Source organism: Schistosoma haematobium, chromosome 7, assembly GCF_000699445.3.
Source record: "Schistosoma haematobium chromosome 7, whole genome shotgun sequence".
Lineage (NCBI taxonomy): Eukaryota > Metazoa > Platyhelminthes > Trematoda > Strigeidida > Schistosomatidae > Schistosoma > Schistosoma haematobium.
Window position 1 is genome coordinate 8,278,280 of NC_067202.1, and position 21,879 is coordinate 8,300,158.

The following is a 21,879-nucleotide window of genomic DNA, read 5'->3' on the forward strand; positions in this document are numbered from 1 at the left end:
CCTCCACGAGTTGTGACAGATGTAAGTAAGCATTCAGTGAGCTGTTCATTCTGATTCAACGAAATAGTATCATCCACCTGCTCCATGTAGAAGAGTTGGCCATGATCGACTAACTCCATCTCCGGAATGTCCTGTGACAGCAATGTGAATTCTAAGAGCGAATCTATTGTGAAGTCACATAAAGATGATAGAAATGGGTAGAGGTGACGAAGTTATGAATTCTTGTAATCATTAGCTGTTAGATCTGAAGTGGCCAACAGTGAACAAGTTTTCAGCTATTCATCAAGAACTGATAATTTACAGATGTCTCAAAATTTTATATTTTAGGACTCATGATTTAAAAAGTGTCATGATCTTCTGTTTCATACACGTAATTACACGAGTCTATAAGCCTGAATAATACAGAATAATACAAGCCACTGGGATAGTTTCTCTATTGTTCTTATTAATAGATCGGCAACGATTTAAATGTTTGTATAAACTATCGAAGATAAGCTTACAGTGTAAATGAATTCTCAAATTCATAGTTAGAGGGCATGAGTAGAAGAAATTCATAACAGAAACTTTAAACTTCTTAGTTCAAATAAGACTTCACTTGAATTTATCGGATAAAGAAGTTAGTTGATAACGATTACTCCACAAAAGTTAAGTAGCAGTTATCCGTATTATATTAAGCAACTAACAACTGATATATCATTGCTAATCATCATGATATGTGTAGGACTTAAATAACTTCAACGTTCACTTTTGCATTTCTATTAAATAAATGAATTTATTTCTGTATAATAACAGTCGGTCAGTAACAGCGTAGAACTTCGTACGTACGTACATCAGTTCGAGTCGCCATATCACATTAGCACAGAGATGCAGTTGTCGATTCAAATCTCGTAGTGGTAGAGGTAGTAAAAGTATAAGCAGTAATCGGGAAGATTAGGGTTTGGAGATGTTATTCAAGGAGTATAATGCAATGAGATATATTTGAAAAGAGAAAAAAAGGGATACGAAGAATTCAGAAGATTAGAATTTGGGCGAACACAAAGAGTGGATGCACCTGCGCCATTGCAAACAATTTCGATCCATGTCATTTAACGTATCTAAACATCGGTTACTATCATCTCGCGGATCCCAACCAGGTAGTCTACACCTACCAACATGACTCAGTCCACTTGTTATTGATGTCATGGACTTGTGCCATGTTTTGGTCTGGCAACCCCTAGCTTTCTTCCAACCTACTCCTATACCACTGAACATCGCACGTCGAGGCAGTCGGTCGTTACTATACAAAGTTAATCTCATGTTGAACTGTGACTTTGCTTACTTCCGTTTGGACATTTCAGTAATATTCCAATCATTCTACACATAATGAACAAGCATATTACTTCATGTGCAATGAAAAGCACACATTAGCTTAGATATAATTCTATCTAATTGACAAGGTTTAAATTGAAAATCACATCACAACCTGTTTATGGAACAATTAAAAGTATCCTTAATGAGATTCACCAATCACATGTTTCATGACTATTTAATATGCTTAAAGGTGACTCTGAAAACAATAAAATAATCTTTAATTGTTCATCACTAGTATAGAATATATTTATATATATAAAGGTGAATCGACTAAATTTGATGAAAAGTGAAGCGAACAAACGAACAAACAAACGAACAAAGAACCGGTCCAATGTAACTTTCATAATCAGATTTTCTCATAGCATACACGAACAATAATGTTTGTGAACATATTGGAGTTCTCTATTCAATGTAAAATTAAAATTGAGCAATTGAAAATGATGCTAGAATAATCAACACTACCTGGAATGTGAGTACAAATAGAAAACAAAAAACAACAACAACAACAACAGTGGATTTAAATAGGTGGGTAAGATATATGTTATTCCTAAACCAATTCAATAATCATGAATAAGTTTATGTTAATCAACTAACTTACTTGATAAAATTAGCATACTGATGCATGATGTGTATAGTCAGACATTGTTTATAATTATTTCAAGACTTAATTGATGAACACATAGCAAACGATATTTTTCAATAACAATGTTTATCTTTAGACTACAGTCGTTAGTCATTTTCACTGACAGACGTTGAAACGAATAAAGCTAAATAGTTCAGATCATGTAGAAACTGATGATTGATTTGCCTGATCAGATTATCATGTCATCGATATGATAAACAATTCGTAAAATTCACTTGGTATTGTTTTACTTGAATCTTCCCATTGATGTTTTAGGACTGAAATTGATCAGTCTCTTATTGGCATATGTGCATACTGTGCGTATGTCTCGATATTGCCTTAATTTACAAGCATTATAAGCAAAGATGGATAGTGGCTAGCAGTGGAATCCAGTTTGACAGGCGTTTCGTCCCATTTGGGACTCGTCAGCCGGATGTACCTACATCTCAGAGTTGATGTTCACTCTGGGACTCGAGCTCAGTACCGTTCGCTTCAAACGGCATCGCGTTATCCACTTAGCTACTGAGTCCTGATAGCCACTTGCTTGTGCAATGGGGTGAAGTAAAATTGTTACACTAATTCATTTAATACAGCTACAAAACTGTGTTGAATTCTCTTAATGAATTATGCGATTGGTTGGATTGTTTTGATGGAAACGAGTGTGAAGGATGAATTAAAGTTGGATATTGGAATGAGTAATCAATGACAAATTTTCTGATGAATGAGGAAGCTTGTCATTTAAGAAACTAGTTTAACTGTATACCGCTTGACATTTTACAGATCGGTCGTCACAGACATTTCGTTAGTAACCGGCATATATCAGAAAGTCAAACGTCGTTAGATATTCTCACTCTTTTGTATTGAGACTGATTAAAACCATAATCTTTCCCAAATCAACTGTGTTTTTGGAAAACTAACAAACATCGTCACCATTAATATCGTCTATTTGTAGTAACATTCATTTCGAAGAGTTGTTTGAGTGCCTTAGACTGTTCTTTGTACATTTATATTCTGACTATTAGTTTCTATTAATTGAAAGTCAGCATTATCATAACACATTTGTGATGTTTTGTCACAGTTCGATTAATGCTTTATTTCTTAAGCAGATTATGAGTGATTTTGATAGTGAGATTACTCGTTGTGATTCACGGTCCGAGTTTAGTGTGGTTTACTTAGACTAGACACATCTCGATTTTCACACTTCGTTGACTGTTTCGCTAGAGTATCTGTGTGATCTCATAACTGAATACTAAAAATCTATCTATAAGCAAATAGTGATGAGTGAAAATTCCACTGTCGTCACATTAAAGTAGATATTGTGTATATGAACGTTTCAACTAAATAAGATGATAAATTAAATTTTGTCTAATATGTTAGTCAGTGAAATATTAGTAGAATAATGATGAACAACCTGAACCATTCGGAATTAAAAACACTGGAAATGATTATTCTATTTGTCTCCATGTAAACTTTAGTGGATATTTAAAACAAAATGTTCGTAAAGATATTTCATAGGTGGAAAAATTTTCATCTACTCACAATGGAACATTCTATTGTTATTTTGTTGACTTGTCGTTGATGGATCAGGATATTTTCTACATTGCACTCTCAATCTCGTGTAGAACATATTCATAACTATGTGTTGTTTCGAGATTTCTATTGTCATCACTTCCTATGTTTTTGTAATCTATTAGGCAAACTGACACCATGGAGTATTATTTAAGAGCTTACGAATAGTTTTACACAATCGTTTGAGTATGATTGACTTATCCGATCTAAACTTTGTTTGTCGATTTCATCACCGATGACGCTTTGATAGCAACACCGAAGAAGATTAACTCTTAAGGTGTTGATGTGTCTTCGAAGTAGTGATGTTTTTATCTTGGTACGAGGATGATATGGTCCGAACTCTAGATTAATAAAGCAGTTATCTAATCGACAGTGGTAGAATTAATTTTTAAGCGGAGGAGTCGATATTCCTGACAAACCTAGGTTAATCACATAATTTCAAATGCTCATATTGTGTATTCGTGTCTGTGTGTGTAAGATGAAAGTACATTCTTCGGCGATACTGCTTATCTGCTGTATATAGTTCCAACATAACAGACAAATTCGTTGATTATTTCTGACTTAAATATACTACTATTTTGGTTATTTTGCATGACCATAAGTACTGAGTAAATTATCATTTAAAACTATTTGAAACAAATACAGACATGTTGGTTCTGAAAAGTTCACGTAGTTTAGTTACTTCAGCATCTGAACTATTTAATACTTCTCAACTTTTACCACAAGAAAATACGAGTCATGTATCAGGCAATCTATTCGATGTGTCAGTCGATTTTAGTGTTAAGTGTTTGTTTAAGTTCCAAATTAATTTTAAAGTGGATAACAGTTTATAAAATAGATGAGTTGTAGCCAGTAAGCGAGTTCAGATCCAGGTTTCGTCGAATTTGGAGCTCTTCATTTTATACTGCTTGTCGATTGATTTTAACTACCTAAAATCGAAGCAAAGTTAGTTCTAATGTTGAGCCTCTTAGATTACTGAACACACATTACAAGCAGATTGATAGAGTTTGACTAACATCAGGCATAAGACAGCAAGAAACCAATTGCTTTCAAGTGAGGAATTCGTACATACCACTTTACCTTTAGAAAATAAGCACATTTATCATTGTTCAAGGTTACTTTTTGTTAGACGTTTGAAGCTGTTGAACATATGTTTCATCTTAATTGTTATTAGGAGATGACTGTTCAAGATATCTTAGATTAGATACCGCATAAGAATATGCCTTAGCTAAAGAGCTTCAAACCAGGACGAAACGGAAGTCTAGATCTCTTTCCATTATTTTTAACAGTCTTCTATCCACTGTCATCTTGTGATGGAAACTACCACCACATTGGACAATTATAATAAAATTCCTCTCATGTCATGCCATAACTACCTATAACACTGAGGTCTAAACGGAAATATGCAGATCAAACAAGGTTAGTTGAGCGAACAAAAAACTCAAATCATAACAGAATATAAATGGAAAGAAACGTTTGAATGTTAAAATTGAACTTACCAAGAAGGCTAAGACCCCAAACGAAACATACATAATAACGTCAGCCGAAGTAGTAATATACGACCGGATAACCGTTTTACATCCAGTTGAGTCATTTTGGTTGGTAGAACTCGATGTTGTTGGACAAGTTGAATCAGTCAAGGCAAGACTCGAATCAACTTTACAACATGGAATTGGTCGAACCATAGCTAAATAAAAGAAGTTTGGAGGAGTTAGTTGCAAAGTGTACACCCAGAAGAATACAGTTGATATGATGAATAACATATCGGCTTTAATGGATAGTGAATAACGTATCTCCTTAAATGAACTTTATTTTCTTAGTGGCTTCTAACCATGTTTGTTATTGTGCTTGATTCTTTGTATTGATGTGTATCATCGTAGTGAAATGAAAACGAGGTTATTTTGGTCACTGATTCACTTAGATGTGAGTATCTTATTAATTAAACTTAATAATAATCACTCGACCACTTGTAACATTATTTCAGGTGATTGAATATACATACATACATGAATTATCTAACTAAGGTCCCAGTAATGTTTATTGATTTCGATATCGAAATTAACGGAACAAACGAAGTACCATGTCTCACATGTCACCAATGTTGAACACTACCTCCGTTATTAAATTCTCCAATTTTCAGGAGGAATAAACAAAAGTATCTAAGGTAGTTGTTTGCAAAGAACTGGTTATAATTCAGCACAAACTAGAGAAATCTTGACAACCAATAACGTTAGAGAAGATGCTCTGTTTCGACTTATGACACATCAAAAGTATATACTCTCGAATCTATATGATATAGAATTTCAGGACACTCAAACATGCTTTCATTTCACTGAAAACCGTATGTAACAATAAGTAACATTCACGCTTGATAGAATACAATCAAATTTCTCTTTTAAAACAACTTTTCACTTGTAATCTGTTTATGAGATTAGAAATTATTGTTACTAACCAATGACACTATCATCAAGTCAGAAAATGTACAATATAATCCGGTTTTGATAAGGACTAAGAGACCTGTTTTACCGAATCGGTATTATGTGATAGTATTAAGGATTTTCGAATCTATATAATTTCTTCTAAATTGTCAATACACTTTAGTGTTCAATAAGAATTGCTAGTCATAAGAAGTCGGTTAAGAATATCTTTGTGTGACACTATCCCTAATCAATCAATGTTAAACACAGTTGATTGTGAGCGTGAACCTGACAGGAATTAATTGCAAAATGCTTTAAACTATTGAAATGAAATTCGTGACTATTTCAGATATAAATCACGAGTTGTTCACCATAATGAATTCCGTTCGAATTCATTTGAAATGTGGAAGTCTACCTGTGTGATTGTTATAACTGGACACAACCGCTTATCAGTTTCCCATTAAAATGTCAATGCTCAATAGTTCAACTTGGAAGTCTTTAATAGCTTTCTATAATATTTAAATATAAATCATTGTCTTACATGTGTATGATTGCGATGAATATGTATCGGAGGTTGCGAAGTTACTGGATGAGGTAATGTCAGTTACACTAGTGGATCCACAACATTGTAGCTTTTTGAAAAAAGAAAAACCAAGTTTGAATAACATTGCGTAAATTGTGAAGTATATTGTAAAGTGAATATTACACAATATAAAAACAAAAGCCATTAACACTAGCTATGATATATAGTGAGTGTAGGTAAGTAGTTTACCACAAAGCAACTGTTCATTATTTGTTTAACTTGATTAATCAAGTTACTTAATAATGTTTGAGCTTTATTTGGACACATTCAACAGTTCTGTAGGCTGTTTTATTCGTTTTGAACAAGATTTAAAAGTTAGGTATATATACTAGTGACTAATTTTGAGAAAGATTCCTGAAGTTGTGTTAAGAAGCAATGAATAAAGAAGAGATGTAAGTCAGGTCTAATCTCATGACTGATCAATGAGATTGAATAAGCATCACGTTGTCATTAAATGACAAATGATGGAAGTATAGATATGTTGAATTTAAAAAGATGGTCTAAATATATCGTTTTCGCTACGTGGTCCGAGGTTCGTGTACTCATCTGTACGCACAGTTGAGAAGTCAAAAATTTTGCTGAAATGATTGACCAGTGTACCACCATCTTAAACACTTGTTCATTTGATGTTGTTTCATAACAGGAAATGCTCTATCTCAATGACACAATGGATCTTTTTCTCTGTTTAATAAAACATATGATTCATTTGAATTATCTTTAGGAGGTGTTTTATATTCACAACTTACAAGCATCATCAATGAAGCAAATAAAACACTATTAGTATTTCCCGAAACAATTGAAACATAACTGGTAGCCCATGAATCGACTGTTGAATCTAGCACCGAGGTGACCTTGAAAAAGAAAAAAAAGCAGATACATAACAAAATACAGATGTGAATTACCATTTTCAGTATGTTGCAAACGAAACCTTGTTAAATTTAGTCATTGGGGAAATGTAACTACTTTAATTATTTCACAGTAGTTCATCGAAATTTTACTAAACTAATATACATTAAGTATTCTTAATCATATCATTCTATGGGAATTAGTTTTTTACTACAACACTAGTTGCAACCTGAGTACCAATGATATTCACGAAATATTTTACTCTCTATCGTTTATGATTAGGACGATAATTCATGGACCATCTATGAGCGACGCGAAATTTGACTTCTGCAAAATTCACGTACTTACTAGGGTCAAAAGAGAGTTGTATATCGGTGTGAGGAACTAGAATTAGGATTATGACTTAGAGATTTGATATTGTATTTAAAGTTAGATTTTTTTATCAAGCATCGACCTCGGCTACAATGCCTAGATGTGGTTTAATCAAATGGATGGATGAATTTAGTGCTGAAATTCAAGAACTATCATCATTAATTTTGTTCTTACATCATTAATTTATATTCTAACAAGAAAATGTCTTCGTGAAAATTCTACGATAAACGTTTTGTTTGCTATATTATCAAAATTTTATGTATGTGTCGGATGAGGACACAGGTTGATCTACTGGTCAATCGCTTAGTTAAATATTTTGTACTAAAAAGTTGCAGTGAGATTATAACTATGGAACTATGATCCAGTGAATGAGGCGATTAGAATCAAGCAACTAAGACTCAGGTACAAAGCCCACTTCACAAGATTAAGTTTAGTCAATCAGACAGTATCTCTAGCATCCACACTCAAAGATTTACTAGAGATCAGGCACACAATCATCATCATCATCATCATCATCATCATCATCATCATCATCATCATCATCATCATCATCATCATCATTGCGTTTTCGGAATTGAATGACCAAATATAATGCAGAAGTTGATTTTATATGTGATGTTTTATCATACATGATCTAGTTGTGAAGTAATCGGCATGTTAGACGATTTTCTATTTGAAGTAATTTGATTAGAATTGATAAAATGTAAACGAATTGTAAATAAATCAACTTACCAATGTCGGTTGTACCTTGTATGTAATAATTAATGCAACTACAGCGATAGTAATTGCTATCACAATGGCAAGGTACTTCAAATTTTTTTCATGGTTGTTTTGTTTTAAATGAATGTTGAAACAATGAAAAGCAAAAAACAGTATGAAATTAAAAACAATACTATTGAAATAGTTAATCTTCATTACAAATAAACAAGATGACTTGCAGTTATTTCTGTCAAATTCTACGTAAATATAAACTTGTGGAACTTCCTAAACCATATTCATGACGAAATTATGTTATGTTATGAATCAACAATATCTCTGTGCTAATGTGGTATGGCAACTTGATGTGATGTACGTACGTACGAAGTTCTACGTTGTTGCTGACTGATACTATATTTGCAAAAAATGCATCATAGATTAATAGTATCTAGCTAGATACTATTATATGACATTTTCAATATTTACTGATCGGTATTACAGATTGAGTTAATTTTATTATTCATTTAAGCCTGTTTGGATTATCACAGCAAAGTGAACTAATCGAAATTCCAATTAACGAATATGATATTAGATTTTGTGAGTATTGCATCAACTGATTTACAATTTTTTGCCATTCTGATAGTTAGAATGCTCGCCCTTTGTTTTTTATTCAGAATCTAATGGATGTACTTTGGCTCTGAGATATAATTATGTTCTACGGTTGGATTTGGTTATAGTTTACGCTTCGGAAGACTAATCCAACCAGCCTTGAAGAGGGTGAAAACTAGAATTGTTTGACTGAGACTTGAACCCAGTACTTTCACTTCAAATGACAATTGTGTTGTCCGTCGAACCACTGAGACCAGATAATCACCTGATTTTGCAATTCGTGTATACCAATAGTATTAAGCAAAGATGGATGGTGGCTAGTAGTGGAATACAGAACGCGCGTTCCGTCCTGTTTAGGACCCGTCAGCTGGGTGCAACTGCATCCCAGAGTTGGTGTTCACTACGGGACTCGAACCCAGTACCGCTCATTTCAAACGCCATCTCGTTATCCACTTAGCTACTAAGTCCTGATAGCCACCTGCTTTTGCAATGGGGTGAAGTTTAAATTCACTTGGTGTTTTTTTGCTTGTACCTTCCCATTGTTATCTACGACTGCAATTGATCAGTCTCATGTTGACATATGTGCAAACGGTGCTGGGTTCGAGTCCCAGAGTGAACATCAACTACGGGATACAGGCACATCGGGCTGACGAGTCCTAAATAGGGCGAAACGCGCGTCCTGGATTCCACTGCTAGCCACTATCCAACTTTGCTTAAAAGGCTTGTGACTTTGGGCTTTATCGAGGCAATCCGCACAGGATGCACATATGCCAACATGAGACTGATCAATTGTAGTCCTAAATAACAATGGGAAGATACAAGTAAAACAACACCAATAGTATTAAGATTTGAATTATCTCGTTGTTGATACTAAGAAATGGATTGTAGTCAGTCTTTGGTTTCCATATGTGCACATACATGTTGTCACTTGATCAGTCGTTCTATCTTCTGTAATCCTGTGGGCTAATTTAGAGGCGGTTTGAGAAAGAACTACAAATTAAGCCATCTACTAGAACATTTCAAATGTGTATTTATTCAAACTGCTCAATAAAAGTATCACCACCACTTACCAATGCAAGACAAACCTTCGATCTACAACATACACCAAATATACCCAACCAACAGATTGCCATCAGTATCATTCCGATTATGAAGATAACCAAGCCAATTGGTTCTATGTTGACAAAATATTAGAAAAACAAGGCGACAAGCTAAAGATAGGATCAATAGTGAACAGTCTACTTTTAATTGTTACTACTAGTCATGATGATGAGAACAAATCCCCAAATCAACGGACATCAATAATGCGTTGCTTACGAATGATTGCCGAGTTGCATTACAAATCGATCAAAGTTGGGAATGTTGATCGAGCGATTAAAATCCAAAAATTTAAAGTTTGTACGCTCACTATGAAATCCTAACTTCGTAGATTCGACATATAGGAGAGATGTGAGTGTGCACCGTTGAGACAACAATGGAATGTACGTTGCTCCGTCAGATTTAATGGTTCCAAACTTATTTTAAGTTTATATAAGCCTGTTTAATATAGTATTAAACAAGTGTTTGTTAACTACCAAAAGCTGGATGGTAGATTGACTAACTTATGAGCCGTCAAGATTCTAGTTTCATTTTAGTAAATGGGCATGCGTGAATTTAGCCATATGTCTAAAACAATTAACCAGGCGATTCGATTATCATCGAGTGATCAGTTGTTTTCTTTTTGACAAACTTGTCTATTAGTCTCTTCAAACTAGAAAGCTTATTGTTCTTCATACTGGCCGATTAGTGTTTTACGAAAATAATGACACATCAATATTTGATAGTTGACAGCTTTATCAACGAATTTCTCTCCATTTCAAATATGTTAACTTCATATTAAAAGTTTTGAATATCTTACTAGCCATACCTTACATTCACGAAACACTTAGCAGTAATCTGTTGTATGATACATAATTATTCACTGATAATCACTCTAATAGATCACTGTCATCATAAATAATCCCATATGATTAGAGTAAGTCAGTCAGTCAGTCAGCTACAACGTAGGATCAGGCACATATGTGCATCGGCCTAAGTTGCCATATATGAGTGCTGTTAGAGTTATGAGGGCGGTTATCACTTCCCGGTTGCCTACACCGTAGAAGGGTCCTTCCGGAGGTACGTGAAAAGGAAATTGGATTAGAGGTGGTCTTAGTGACCTGAGAGCGTGACCGCAGTGCCCAAGAGACAACTGCTTGAGGTCGGTCACACACGACCTTTTTAATGGGTAATTTTTGTGTTAGCTCCGTACTTGTTGAGACCTTACCACCGGAGACGGATATCCGTGGGATAAGGCGAGGTGTGCATTTTTAGGGTCGACCTTTTCTAACTCCACCCCTCCTTGTGGGAAGGCGGCATTGCTGCAGATGCTGGTTGTCTGAAGGAAACACCTTACTGCTGTCACACCTCTGTACAGTCAGCAGTACGACTACGCCTTTGGACCTAAGGTTTGTTGCTTTTAGCCTTACTGCTCGTCAACCGACCTGTCTGACATGGTAGGACTTTGAGGAACGGTTGTTCCAGACAATATAGCTTGGTTACTTCATTACGATAGGCAAGCCAGACTACCACGTCAAGGTAGTAACAACGGTCGGGATGATTAGAGTAAACTCAGTCAGTGTTTATCATCACTAATCCCACTTCAACTTATACGAACTAACTGAGAATAGTCAACTGAGAAAATTAATTTCTCATTCATATTTATCAATTACATTTGTTTATGACTTATTATTTTTAAACTATTCACAAATATACAATTCAATAATAATAAGTAACTGATGAAGCTTTAACTTACGAACAATGCTAATAATATTATTCACTAATGTAGTAGTATCCACGGACATTTTACTCGAAAATGTTGTTTTAATATATGACACTAATGTACTGCTTAAAATATCCGTAACTGTTGTTGAACTCCATGCAAATATTCCACCAGCAATAACAATAGCGATTGATATTGCCTATCCAAAGTATAAAAGGGAATGATGTTACTTCTTTGAAAGTCAATATCTTTATGTATATATGTATAGTTATAAATCTAATAGTAGAAACAATAGTGTAGAATAGCGTATGTTTTTACCCGAATTGGGTTTATAATACATAGTATAGAAGTGAATATGAGTTATTGAAAAGAGTCACATTTTATTTCAGTTGTGTAATCTCAGATTAACTTCTTGATATTATCGATAAATATGATCTTGAACGTTGTGTATTCAAATCACTATTACTGAAGTTTTATGTGGTTTGTTATCGATGAATACTGCGAAACATGAATTTAGTGTGACGATTAGTGTGAATGTTTCAGTTAAGCAGTACACGAATTGAACTTTCAATGTTTTTGGTGAAAAACTGAACAATCTTTTATGAGAGTTACGTTAATTGGGAGCTGTATTTAAAAAATTGTTTGATTAAGATTCGTAAACAGTGCAAACGATGATGTAGAGCTGAGACGGTCACTGACTAACCGAATTGATGATTACCATTGAATGATTTTTGGGATCATCATCACCCATTATCGTTTAGAATAACTAAACAGTCTGACAACTAAAGATTTTCATAGATGACTTGGACAGAAACCAAAGAGAAGTATTATCACTATTTGAGGATATTGGGAGATGATAAACATTACGTACTCCAAGTATTGCGAAATGTAGTTGCTGTCAGTTTAATTCCGGTAATTTTTGTAATGAGTGGTGTATATGTAAATGATACGTTCATATTTGAATTGAAGTCTGAAATGACTAGTATTCTCTGGGAATTTAATTTGCTTAATTTAGATGACAATGCTTATTTGAAACAATGTAATGTTCTGCCACAATAAACTTCAAACAATCTGATCATATATTTATAAGGGAATCTTTGCGATACCCGTTAAAACTTGGTAAAAGATAATTAGTACTTAATTGAGCAACGGGCTATCACAAATGGAGTTTAGTTGATCCGAACATTATTAGGAACGTAAACAAACGATATATTCTCATCAATCAGTGAGTCTTCAAGTCAGTAATCTGAGAAAAAATGCTTCGAATTCTAACTTGGCTTAGATCTCCTATCAACATTCGTCATAATTATTGTTCATATAAGCTAATCAAGTGGCTAATTTCCGGTAGTCTTTGTGCATGTTTATTCCCTCAGATTAATTCCATGACGAATTTAACTGAGACAAGGTTGCTGACCAGTGAGTATATGACTCCAATGAACTTCATTTCAGTTTTAGATTTTAGATTTTTTAGCTATCTGTATGATGGATATTATTATAGTCATACCGATCATTAAAATGTATGATCGAAATTCAATGCAATGCACTAAGTACCAAACGACAAAAATAATTTTGTTTAAATTAGCGGTATTCCTGTCTGGAATATCGAGTGATTATGATAAGTAAAGTTGAGGAATATTTAAATCAGAACTGTTTAGGAACACTACATTCTCCCGTTAGGAGTTCAGTTTACAAAACGTAAGAAAATTATAGACATTAAATTCACTTGGTATTGTTATACTTGAATGTTCCCATTGATGTTTAGCACTGCAATTGATCAGTCTCTTATTGACATATATTCATACTGTGCGTATTGCCTCGATATTGCCTTAATTCACAAGCTTTATAAGCAAAAACGGATAGTGGTTAGCGATCGAATGCAGGAAGTGCGTTTCGCCCTATGTGGAACTCGTCAACTGGATGTGCTTGCGTCTCAGAGTTGCCCATTTGTTATCACATTATCTAATACTCAATATCATCAAAAAATACTAACAACACAAGTAGACTATCAATATCAATTGAAGACACGTGAATTAAGCTCTTTGTAATAGATAAAACAAGATCTGCTTCTATTTGGAAATATCAGAGACACAATCTACGAAGAACACTTAACTGTAAAGTAAAACACCAACGTGATAAAGAGTGTAATTCTATTGAAGATTGTTTGTGAAATGAAATGTGAATAATTACGAATCTAGGACATTTGTTGAATTTGTGATTCGAGAAAGCCTCCAACTATCAAAAAGAATAGGCTAATTAATTTTATAAAATATGTGAGTTGATATGTTAAATTTTGCTGAAAAATATCAAAAGAACCACTCACCAGAAATATACTATTAATTATAGTTAAAATACAACCACATGCAGCCATTGTTTAGTGTAGTTGAATATTGTCTTTTCGATTCTGAACACTGAGAAAGATGATATCAACGAAGACAAAAAGATGAGAAATGAGTGGATATTTTCAAGGCAATATATATGTATAAATTAAAATACTTGTTAACTATCAGTAAATCATCAAAAAGATGAATCGACTCCAGCTTACATGAATAAATCTTATAGTTTGTTGATTCATTATCGAGGTCATTAACCTGTTAATGTTAGACCACCATTGAAAACCTGGAAGTGATAAACATCCGTTTCGTCCTAGTATAGGGCTCGTGGACAATGCGCACCCACTATCCGTCACGCAGGTTTCCAATCTAGGACCTTAAGTCTCATACGAACACTTAACCTCTAGATCACCGAATCGGGATCTGATGGTGTTAATGTCTAAGTTCAACCAATCTATGATATTACGTGACCATTTTCCATTGTCTTTGTGGGTAACTGACTCACACCTATTTGGTCATTATATAATCCAAATACCTTATAAGCAATAGACGTAATATTTTTGTATATATGATTTTTGAATAAAAGGGAATTTTCATGCACGTTTACATCAGATGAAATTTACTATCGAATCAGGAATTTCACTTGCTTGGAATCCTCAATGGAGGCACGAAATCTGTCTTTCACTTTGCAAGGAAGTTGTTTGTGATATGCATCATCCAACTGAAAGACTGGGTACATTTCAATTGACTTAGACAGTTAACTACATGTAAATCCGGAAGACAAGTATTTAGTAAGAGTATCGTAAATTCACTAAACCATTGGAAGTAATCAGGTAGTCACCTTGAACTTTAATTTCATTCTCGAAAAAACTTGCCATCGAAAATGGTATGAAATCTTCATGAAAGTAATGCTCAACGTGGGATTCGAATATATATTATTTAGCATCACCTCAAGCGATGTTACGGCTGAAGTATTTGGGGCAAAATTGATCACCTCTATGACTGAAGTATTCACACTGAGTGATCACTGAGTTGTAATTCTCTTTCCGTTTGTCCTATCTTATGCGCTGATCGGATAGTATCAATAAATTTGCTAAGTAGTCACCATTCAACCGCTTCCTACTGATTGCACCAGACCAATGATATTTGTCTGATTGACAGATCCTGAATTAAACTAAACAACGATCAAGGTCTAGCTCATTTCGTCTCGGAGCTTATTGAAATAGATCATTTATAGTACAACTCAGTGTCAAAGCCACAAACATCAGGTCTTATGAAGGGTGTTTCGCCTTCAAACTATTAGTTTTCACTCCAATAGTCACATTTCCAACATTAGTTGATTAACGGTGTAATACTGGGATCAAGCAACACTATCATTGAGCAACCTTCGAGTTAAAGACCTTACCATTAGAACCTCAGAAAAGTATTCTTGTGTGTGTGTGTTACGTCATTCAAGCAAAACTCATGGCTATACCGATTACCATGTTAGGGGCAGCCAAACCAAAAAGTGGCATCAATTCTTGAAGTCACTAACTTCTAGTCTGAGCCATGTTGGGAGATGCAGACTACTTGGTTGGGGTCCGCGTGACTATCGTAACCAATGGTTGGAGACTCTTGGTGACATGGCCCAGAATCGATCACAATGGCGTCGGTGTATACACCCGCTTCATATCTTTCTTTTTACGAACTAATTCTTTCTTCCTGTACTATGTACTTATTGCAATCTTTCTTCTATATATTACCACCTCTGAATTGACTACTTTTATGAATCCGGTGTCCATCTTGTTGTGTTAATGAGGTATGGCAACTTGAACCGATGCATATATGTGCCTGGTCCTACGTTGTAGCTGACTGACTGACTGACTGACAGATTACCATAATCTCTTAACTACACTTTCTATCGTTGTGATAAAACATTCAAGATGTCACTTTTATTTAAACCAAATAAATATTAAGACATTACGGAGGAAAATGTTGCTTATAAAATATATGCGATTGAATTTTAAGTCATTCTAACGTTTTTCTTAACAATCTGGTTCAGGCTATTTCTAGGATATATCACAATTGGTAATTGAGATTTCACAAATATAATTTTCCTCCTTAGTGTCTTACATTAACTGAACGCCCATTTATTGTGAAACTTTTGCTCAAGTTTCAAGGGAGATTTTTATATATTGTTGGTAAGCTATTAATTGGATAAATTGATAAGTTAATCGAGAAGTGGAAAAAAGCAAGTTAAGAAATGGGAACTTACAATGTTAGACTGTACAGAAAAGTCAAAATATGCACCTCACGTCTTCACTGTTTGTTAAAGTAATGAACAGTGATGGTTAACAGTACAAAGCTAAAAATGATATCACCAACTTAAAAGTAAGCGAATAATATTGCGTTCTTTTTTATTTGAATGAGGTCAATGTGACTAGAAAGGGTGATATAGTAATAAAATAGATGTAATAAATATAAATATGAAAATACTGGTACTATAGCAATACAGTCGTGTTTAAATACTGATGTGTATGTATGCGCATCTGTGGAATTCTTTTCATTCATTTCATTCTAACCTATTTGTGAACAGATCATTTTTTTATGACAATTAAGGTCAATTCTGTTTAAACTTTAGGTTCACAGATAATATTGTCCAGTCAATGATGCGTTTCGAATGGTACGAAACGTCATAGCAACCAATCATTTTACAAATCTCTTTGACTGTCGTGTTTGTTTAGTCTATTTTTTCGTGTCGCTTTTATATTTTGAAGCAGTTTGAACTCTCTAGACTTCAGTTTTCTGAAATGTTCTTTAAACTAGTCATCGTTCAATCATATAGGTTAGTGGGGAACATCAAATTTTATTGAAGTCACTAGCCTATCTAAGTCAAACAATCATTAAAAGGCTGAATGTAATGGGTTGTTGTTTTATCCTGGTATGGGACTCCGCATCAGTGCGCTTTTATGGCGTAGCAACCGAGAATTAAGTCTGGGATATTATTATGGATCTCGAGACCTAAATAAGTATGATTATCACACAACTTGGTTATCTTGAAAAACACTTGCATGTTGTAAGTTATTGGGGCAGGAAAATAAATGACACAATCACGAGGCTCATACTTGTATAAGTTAACTGGAAGGTTAGTTGTTCTTTCAGTTCTTCATTTTATGTTTCTCTCGTAAGTACCAGAATAACCAAAAGACCCTAAAAGTCATCATGTAATTCTCACCAGACTGAGGAAGTACCCTTATCTATAGACAGGTAGTTTTCGTTAGTTTAATGGCAAAAAATAACGTTTTTTTCTACCGTACTACTACACTGATAGTTAAAATAACTCTATGACTAATCAGGTAATATAATACTTTATTCTTGTGTGGACTGTTTCAGAGAATAATGTTACCTTCATTGATTGGTCACTGAATGATTCCCAATGTGATATTTGTCTACTTCTTAGTACCGATTGAATTTAATCAATCAAATGTAATATGTAATGATTGTGTAACTGACTAGATATCACGTACCGATGAACAGCATCAGTTTCTTCAAGATTGTAGATAACCCTTTCTAACGAGTTCCAACTATCTTCAAGTCTAGGTAGACAGTTTCCTATAGGTTACCTGCAATCACATTATAATAAAGTTACTAGATAATTCATATATTTATGAAGAATTTATGAAAAAAGTAGCAATAAAGGTGTATTATTTCAAGTGAACAACTAAAATGTTTCATAGAATTGTTTAAATCTACGATATTTACACATAAATACATAGTACATAAAAGTATCCGTATATCTTTTTTTAATATATTAAAATTATCGCAAATGTCTAGTCTCAAGAGGTAATTCTTGGAGTTTTAATGAAAGGCCGTGACCAGTAGGGTTCACCTATGTCGAGTGTGAGGCACTTACCCACCAAAGACAACGGAACATAGTCACGCGACATGGTAGATTGGTTGAAGTAGACACCAACACCGTCAAATCCCGGTTTAGTGAACTAGAGGTTAGGCGTTTACGCTCGAGACCTAATGTACTGAATTGGAATCATGCATACGAGATTGTGGATGCGCGATGTTCAGGAACCCTACACTAGGACGAAACAGACGTCTAGTGCTTCCAGTTTTTCAATGTGTTCTTAACGTTGATCAGTTCATTGTCTCGATTATTTTGAAATTAATAACATCTTCAGTTGTTTTGTCGTTACATTTATTTTCCTCAGCTACGAATGTTTTACTAAAATCGTATGCACTGACAGTTCTGTGAAACTCAACCATCAGAAAATTATTCGGATAGTAAATCTGTAACTGCGAAGCTTAAGGAGCCGAAGACGGTAGATAGTTTCACCAACACAAGAGATCGACAGCTGCTATATGTTTCTCGAAAGTTTCTCTTTAGTTTCACAAGCAATCTTAGTATCTCAATCTGGATATCTATTTGACAAGGGAAGTATATCAACAGATTGAATTATGTTATTTTGATTGATTAGTTTGTTATCACTATGTAGTAGTCGTCGTATTGCTGATAACCGGAAACTTCGTTAATCAGTGCAAAAAATACACTAGTTTTCTGTGCGTTGCAAAACAACAAACACTGGCACAATTAACTAACATGTGCAAAGTTACAAAGTACAATACCAGTCTATTCAAAAGACTGTAAGTCGTCAATAAGTCATCGCTCATGCTTTTGAGATCAATTAAAGGCACATTGATTTGTCACAGAAATACACTAATAAATGTCATTTTAGGTTTATTGTAGAGTATATTGTATTAAGTTTTGAAACAATAACAATAATCGTAGCAGATTTTCATCTGCTGACAACCTAGAAATAAATATACTGATCATTTTTGTAAAATACAGTGTACTTGCTTTACATTACACTATCAGAAAGGTTCTCATCAATGAAGATTGATAAATGATTGATAAGTATGAAAGATATTCTCATAAGGTTGAGTATTTATTTGTTAGAAGACAAGTCAAACAATCCTGAGGATTGGTTGAAGTTAGACATGTAGACCATTGAATCTTTTTTCAGTAATCTAGAGGTTAATATCTTGCGCGCGAGATTATGAGTTTGTTTCCGGTTGTGAAGACAAGAATGTGCAACGCTTAAAGGTCCCACTCTAAGGTGAAACGGCAGTTCAAGTCTTTCAGGTTTTCAATGATTGTCCAAGTTAGTTCGGTTCGTGATATTGAGGAAAATGTATTTGAATAACTATGTAATTAATTGTCAAAACAAATAGTCTGGAATTTTTACAGCGTAGTTTAAATAAACAGTAAGCCACCGAACGTATAGAAACACAATCGGTAGATTAGGTTCAAACCATCCTCATCAACTTATATTTGAGGTGTCCCTTCTGTCAAATTCGTATCTTAAAGTCATGTTGCTGTAGAACGACATAATCATAAATTGTTCATAAAATCCCTAACTTAAAACAGTTTTTTCATCGTTTTTCTGAATGACGCTTGATTGACATCAACCGATATCACAAAGATAACAGAAAATACATATTTACTTTTCTACAACGTTGTTGATGATGAATGATAGCGAATACAAATCTTGGCTCATTTGTTTTCTCATGTTTAACCTCAATTTACCATTACTATTCACATTAAACGTCATTTAAAAATATTGCTATTAAACTTGTAATACACTCTGGAGAGATGTTTAGAAATGATAACATTAAGTAGGTTAGAATTTGTTTCTTATGTATTGAAGCCAAAAACTTTAGGGACAGTTAAGGAATCTACACTCTGTAACTGGCTAACCTGGCAAATACATCAAGTTCTTTTTAGTCTGTTCATTATGTTCAGCCAACAGTCATAATAAAACTCATCATAAAATCTCTTCTTGGGAATGCATAATCTTAACATTTTTTAGGTTTAAAATTATGAAACGTACTGCAGAATATTTGCATAGTAGGTATATTCATTTTAAACCTAAGAGGATAATTTTTTTTGGGACGTTAACTGACATGATGGCAGCTGTTGTATTTGAAGAGGTTTTTTGTATAAGCTAGCATTTTTCACTTTTCTGCTACTTTTGTATAGGTATCTTTATCGTAGAATACTAAGATTCCTATTGAATCCTTGTAGGACTTGTCAGCAGTTGTCATAATCAACGTCGATATCGTAAGTGCTTTACAGATGGAGTAGAAACTAACCACTAAACATGTTATTACACTTTAGTGTACTGTATATTTCTTCGAATATATTGAATTACGACCATAAAACAATTTGATTATCTCAACTGTAAGTTATCCTTTCAGAAGTTAATTTGTCGAAAATGTTCTTCAACACAGCTACCAAAAGCAGAGTATTTTAAAAACGGTTAAGTTACCAAATAACAAAACTTTTATGAAGAAAGCGTGAATACTTCACCATGTACTGTGAACATGCATTAAGCTATTGAGGTAAGATTTTCAGTTGAGTTTGAGTATATAATCATTACCTATTGTATACAAGTATTTAAAACACTTCTCATTTGTCCAAACAACCTGTAAATATCATTTCTAGTTCAGCAAAACTAAAGATAAACAACTATTGTTTATTGCCCACTGCTGAGGAGTCCCACAGTGGGACGAAGCGGCCGTCCAATGACTCCAGGTTTTCCATGGTGGTCTAGCATCAACTGACTCATAATCTTAACCATTGAAATTACTATAATATCCACAAAACTCAGATGATATTGTTTATTAGTCCAATTTTCTTTTGAATACAGTTTTGTTTGAATTCTAATCATGCTACATTCAATGTTCATTAGTAGTAGTCTCAAAAGGTCTCAACTCAAACTATGTGTATCTTTGCTTGTCCACGTTAATCATTGTTTTGTGAAAAAATAACTTACTTATGTGAAGCTTTCGATGGGTACTTAAACTTACTATCCTTGTTTAAAATCTCATTTTAGTTTACTATTCATAACGGATTTTAATCTTTCAAATGTGTACTTTCGTGGTAAGTGTTTTTGTAAATAATGTTCTTAATTGCATACGAAGATCAAAACACGTATTCTTTACATGAAATTACATATACAGCTCATCAATAGATACTAACAAGTGTGAATACAAGAACTATGATGTACTATAAAATGATATTAATGATTTAACACAAAACACAATGGATCCTCATTTTTCATTTTATCTTATCCTAAAGCGATCATACTGCAAAATCAACTTGAATGATATTACTCAAGATTGGAAATAAAACCATGTGCTCACTAGTGACTAGCTTCGTAAAAGAATTCTCGGAGAAGCCGTGACCAGTAGAGCTAATCCTCGTCAGGTAGATACAGGTATCTGTCTCAGTACAATAGGAGATGGTTACGCGATTTCGTGGATTGGTTGAGGTAAGACATTAACACTATTGGATGCCGGCTCATTGGTCTCGAGTTTAAGCGTTCGCGCGCGAGACCGAATCCTGCAAGTGGAATCGTGGATAAACACTGCTGAGGAGTTCCACAATTGAATGAAATGACCGTCCAATGCTTCAAGGTTTTCAATAGTGATCTAACATCAATCGATTTATGATCCCAATCTAAAACCAATGATTACCGAATACATATTTCATTCTTAAATATAAACGGAATATGAAAACCTTCTAATGATGATATAGTTCACAGAAATGTATTAGTTCATTGAATTCAATTAACAACATATTCATTAAGTATGTTTTTATTATTCAAAATGCAAACTCTATAATTTTAACAATA

The 21,879-nt window shown here is 34.0% G+C and overlaps 1 protein-coding gene across 1 annotated transcript; it reads right to left on the bottom strand.

The window, feature by feature from the left end:
* Window positions 1-1,620: 1,620 nt before the first annotated feature.
* MS3_00000769 (uncharacterized protein) lies at window positions 1,621-16,531 on the bottom strand. The gene is made up of 9 exons (XM_051208413.1): window positions 16,449-16,531; window positions 14,185-14,272; window positions 11,898-12,063; window positions 10,135-10,238; window positions 8,492-8,566; window positions 7,288-7,392; window positions 6,500-6,590; window positions 5,041-5,228; window positions 1,621-1,812 (listed from the first exon to the last, which is right to left on the bottom strand). The coding sequence occupies exons 2-9, from the start codon at window positions 14,230-14,232 to the stop codon at window positions 1,768-1,770; spliced, it is 822 nt and encodes a 273-aa protein (XP_051064352.1). The 5' UTR covers window positions 14,233-14,272; window positions 16,449-16,531; the 3' UTR covers window positions 1,621-1,767.
* Window positions 16,532-21,879: the final 5,348 nt, after the last annotated feature.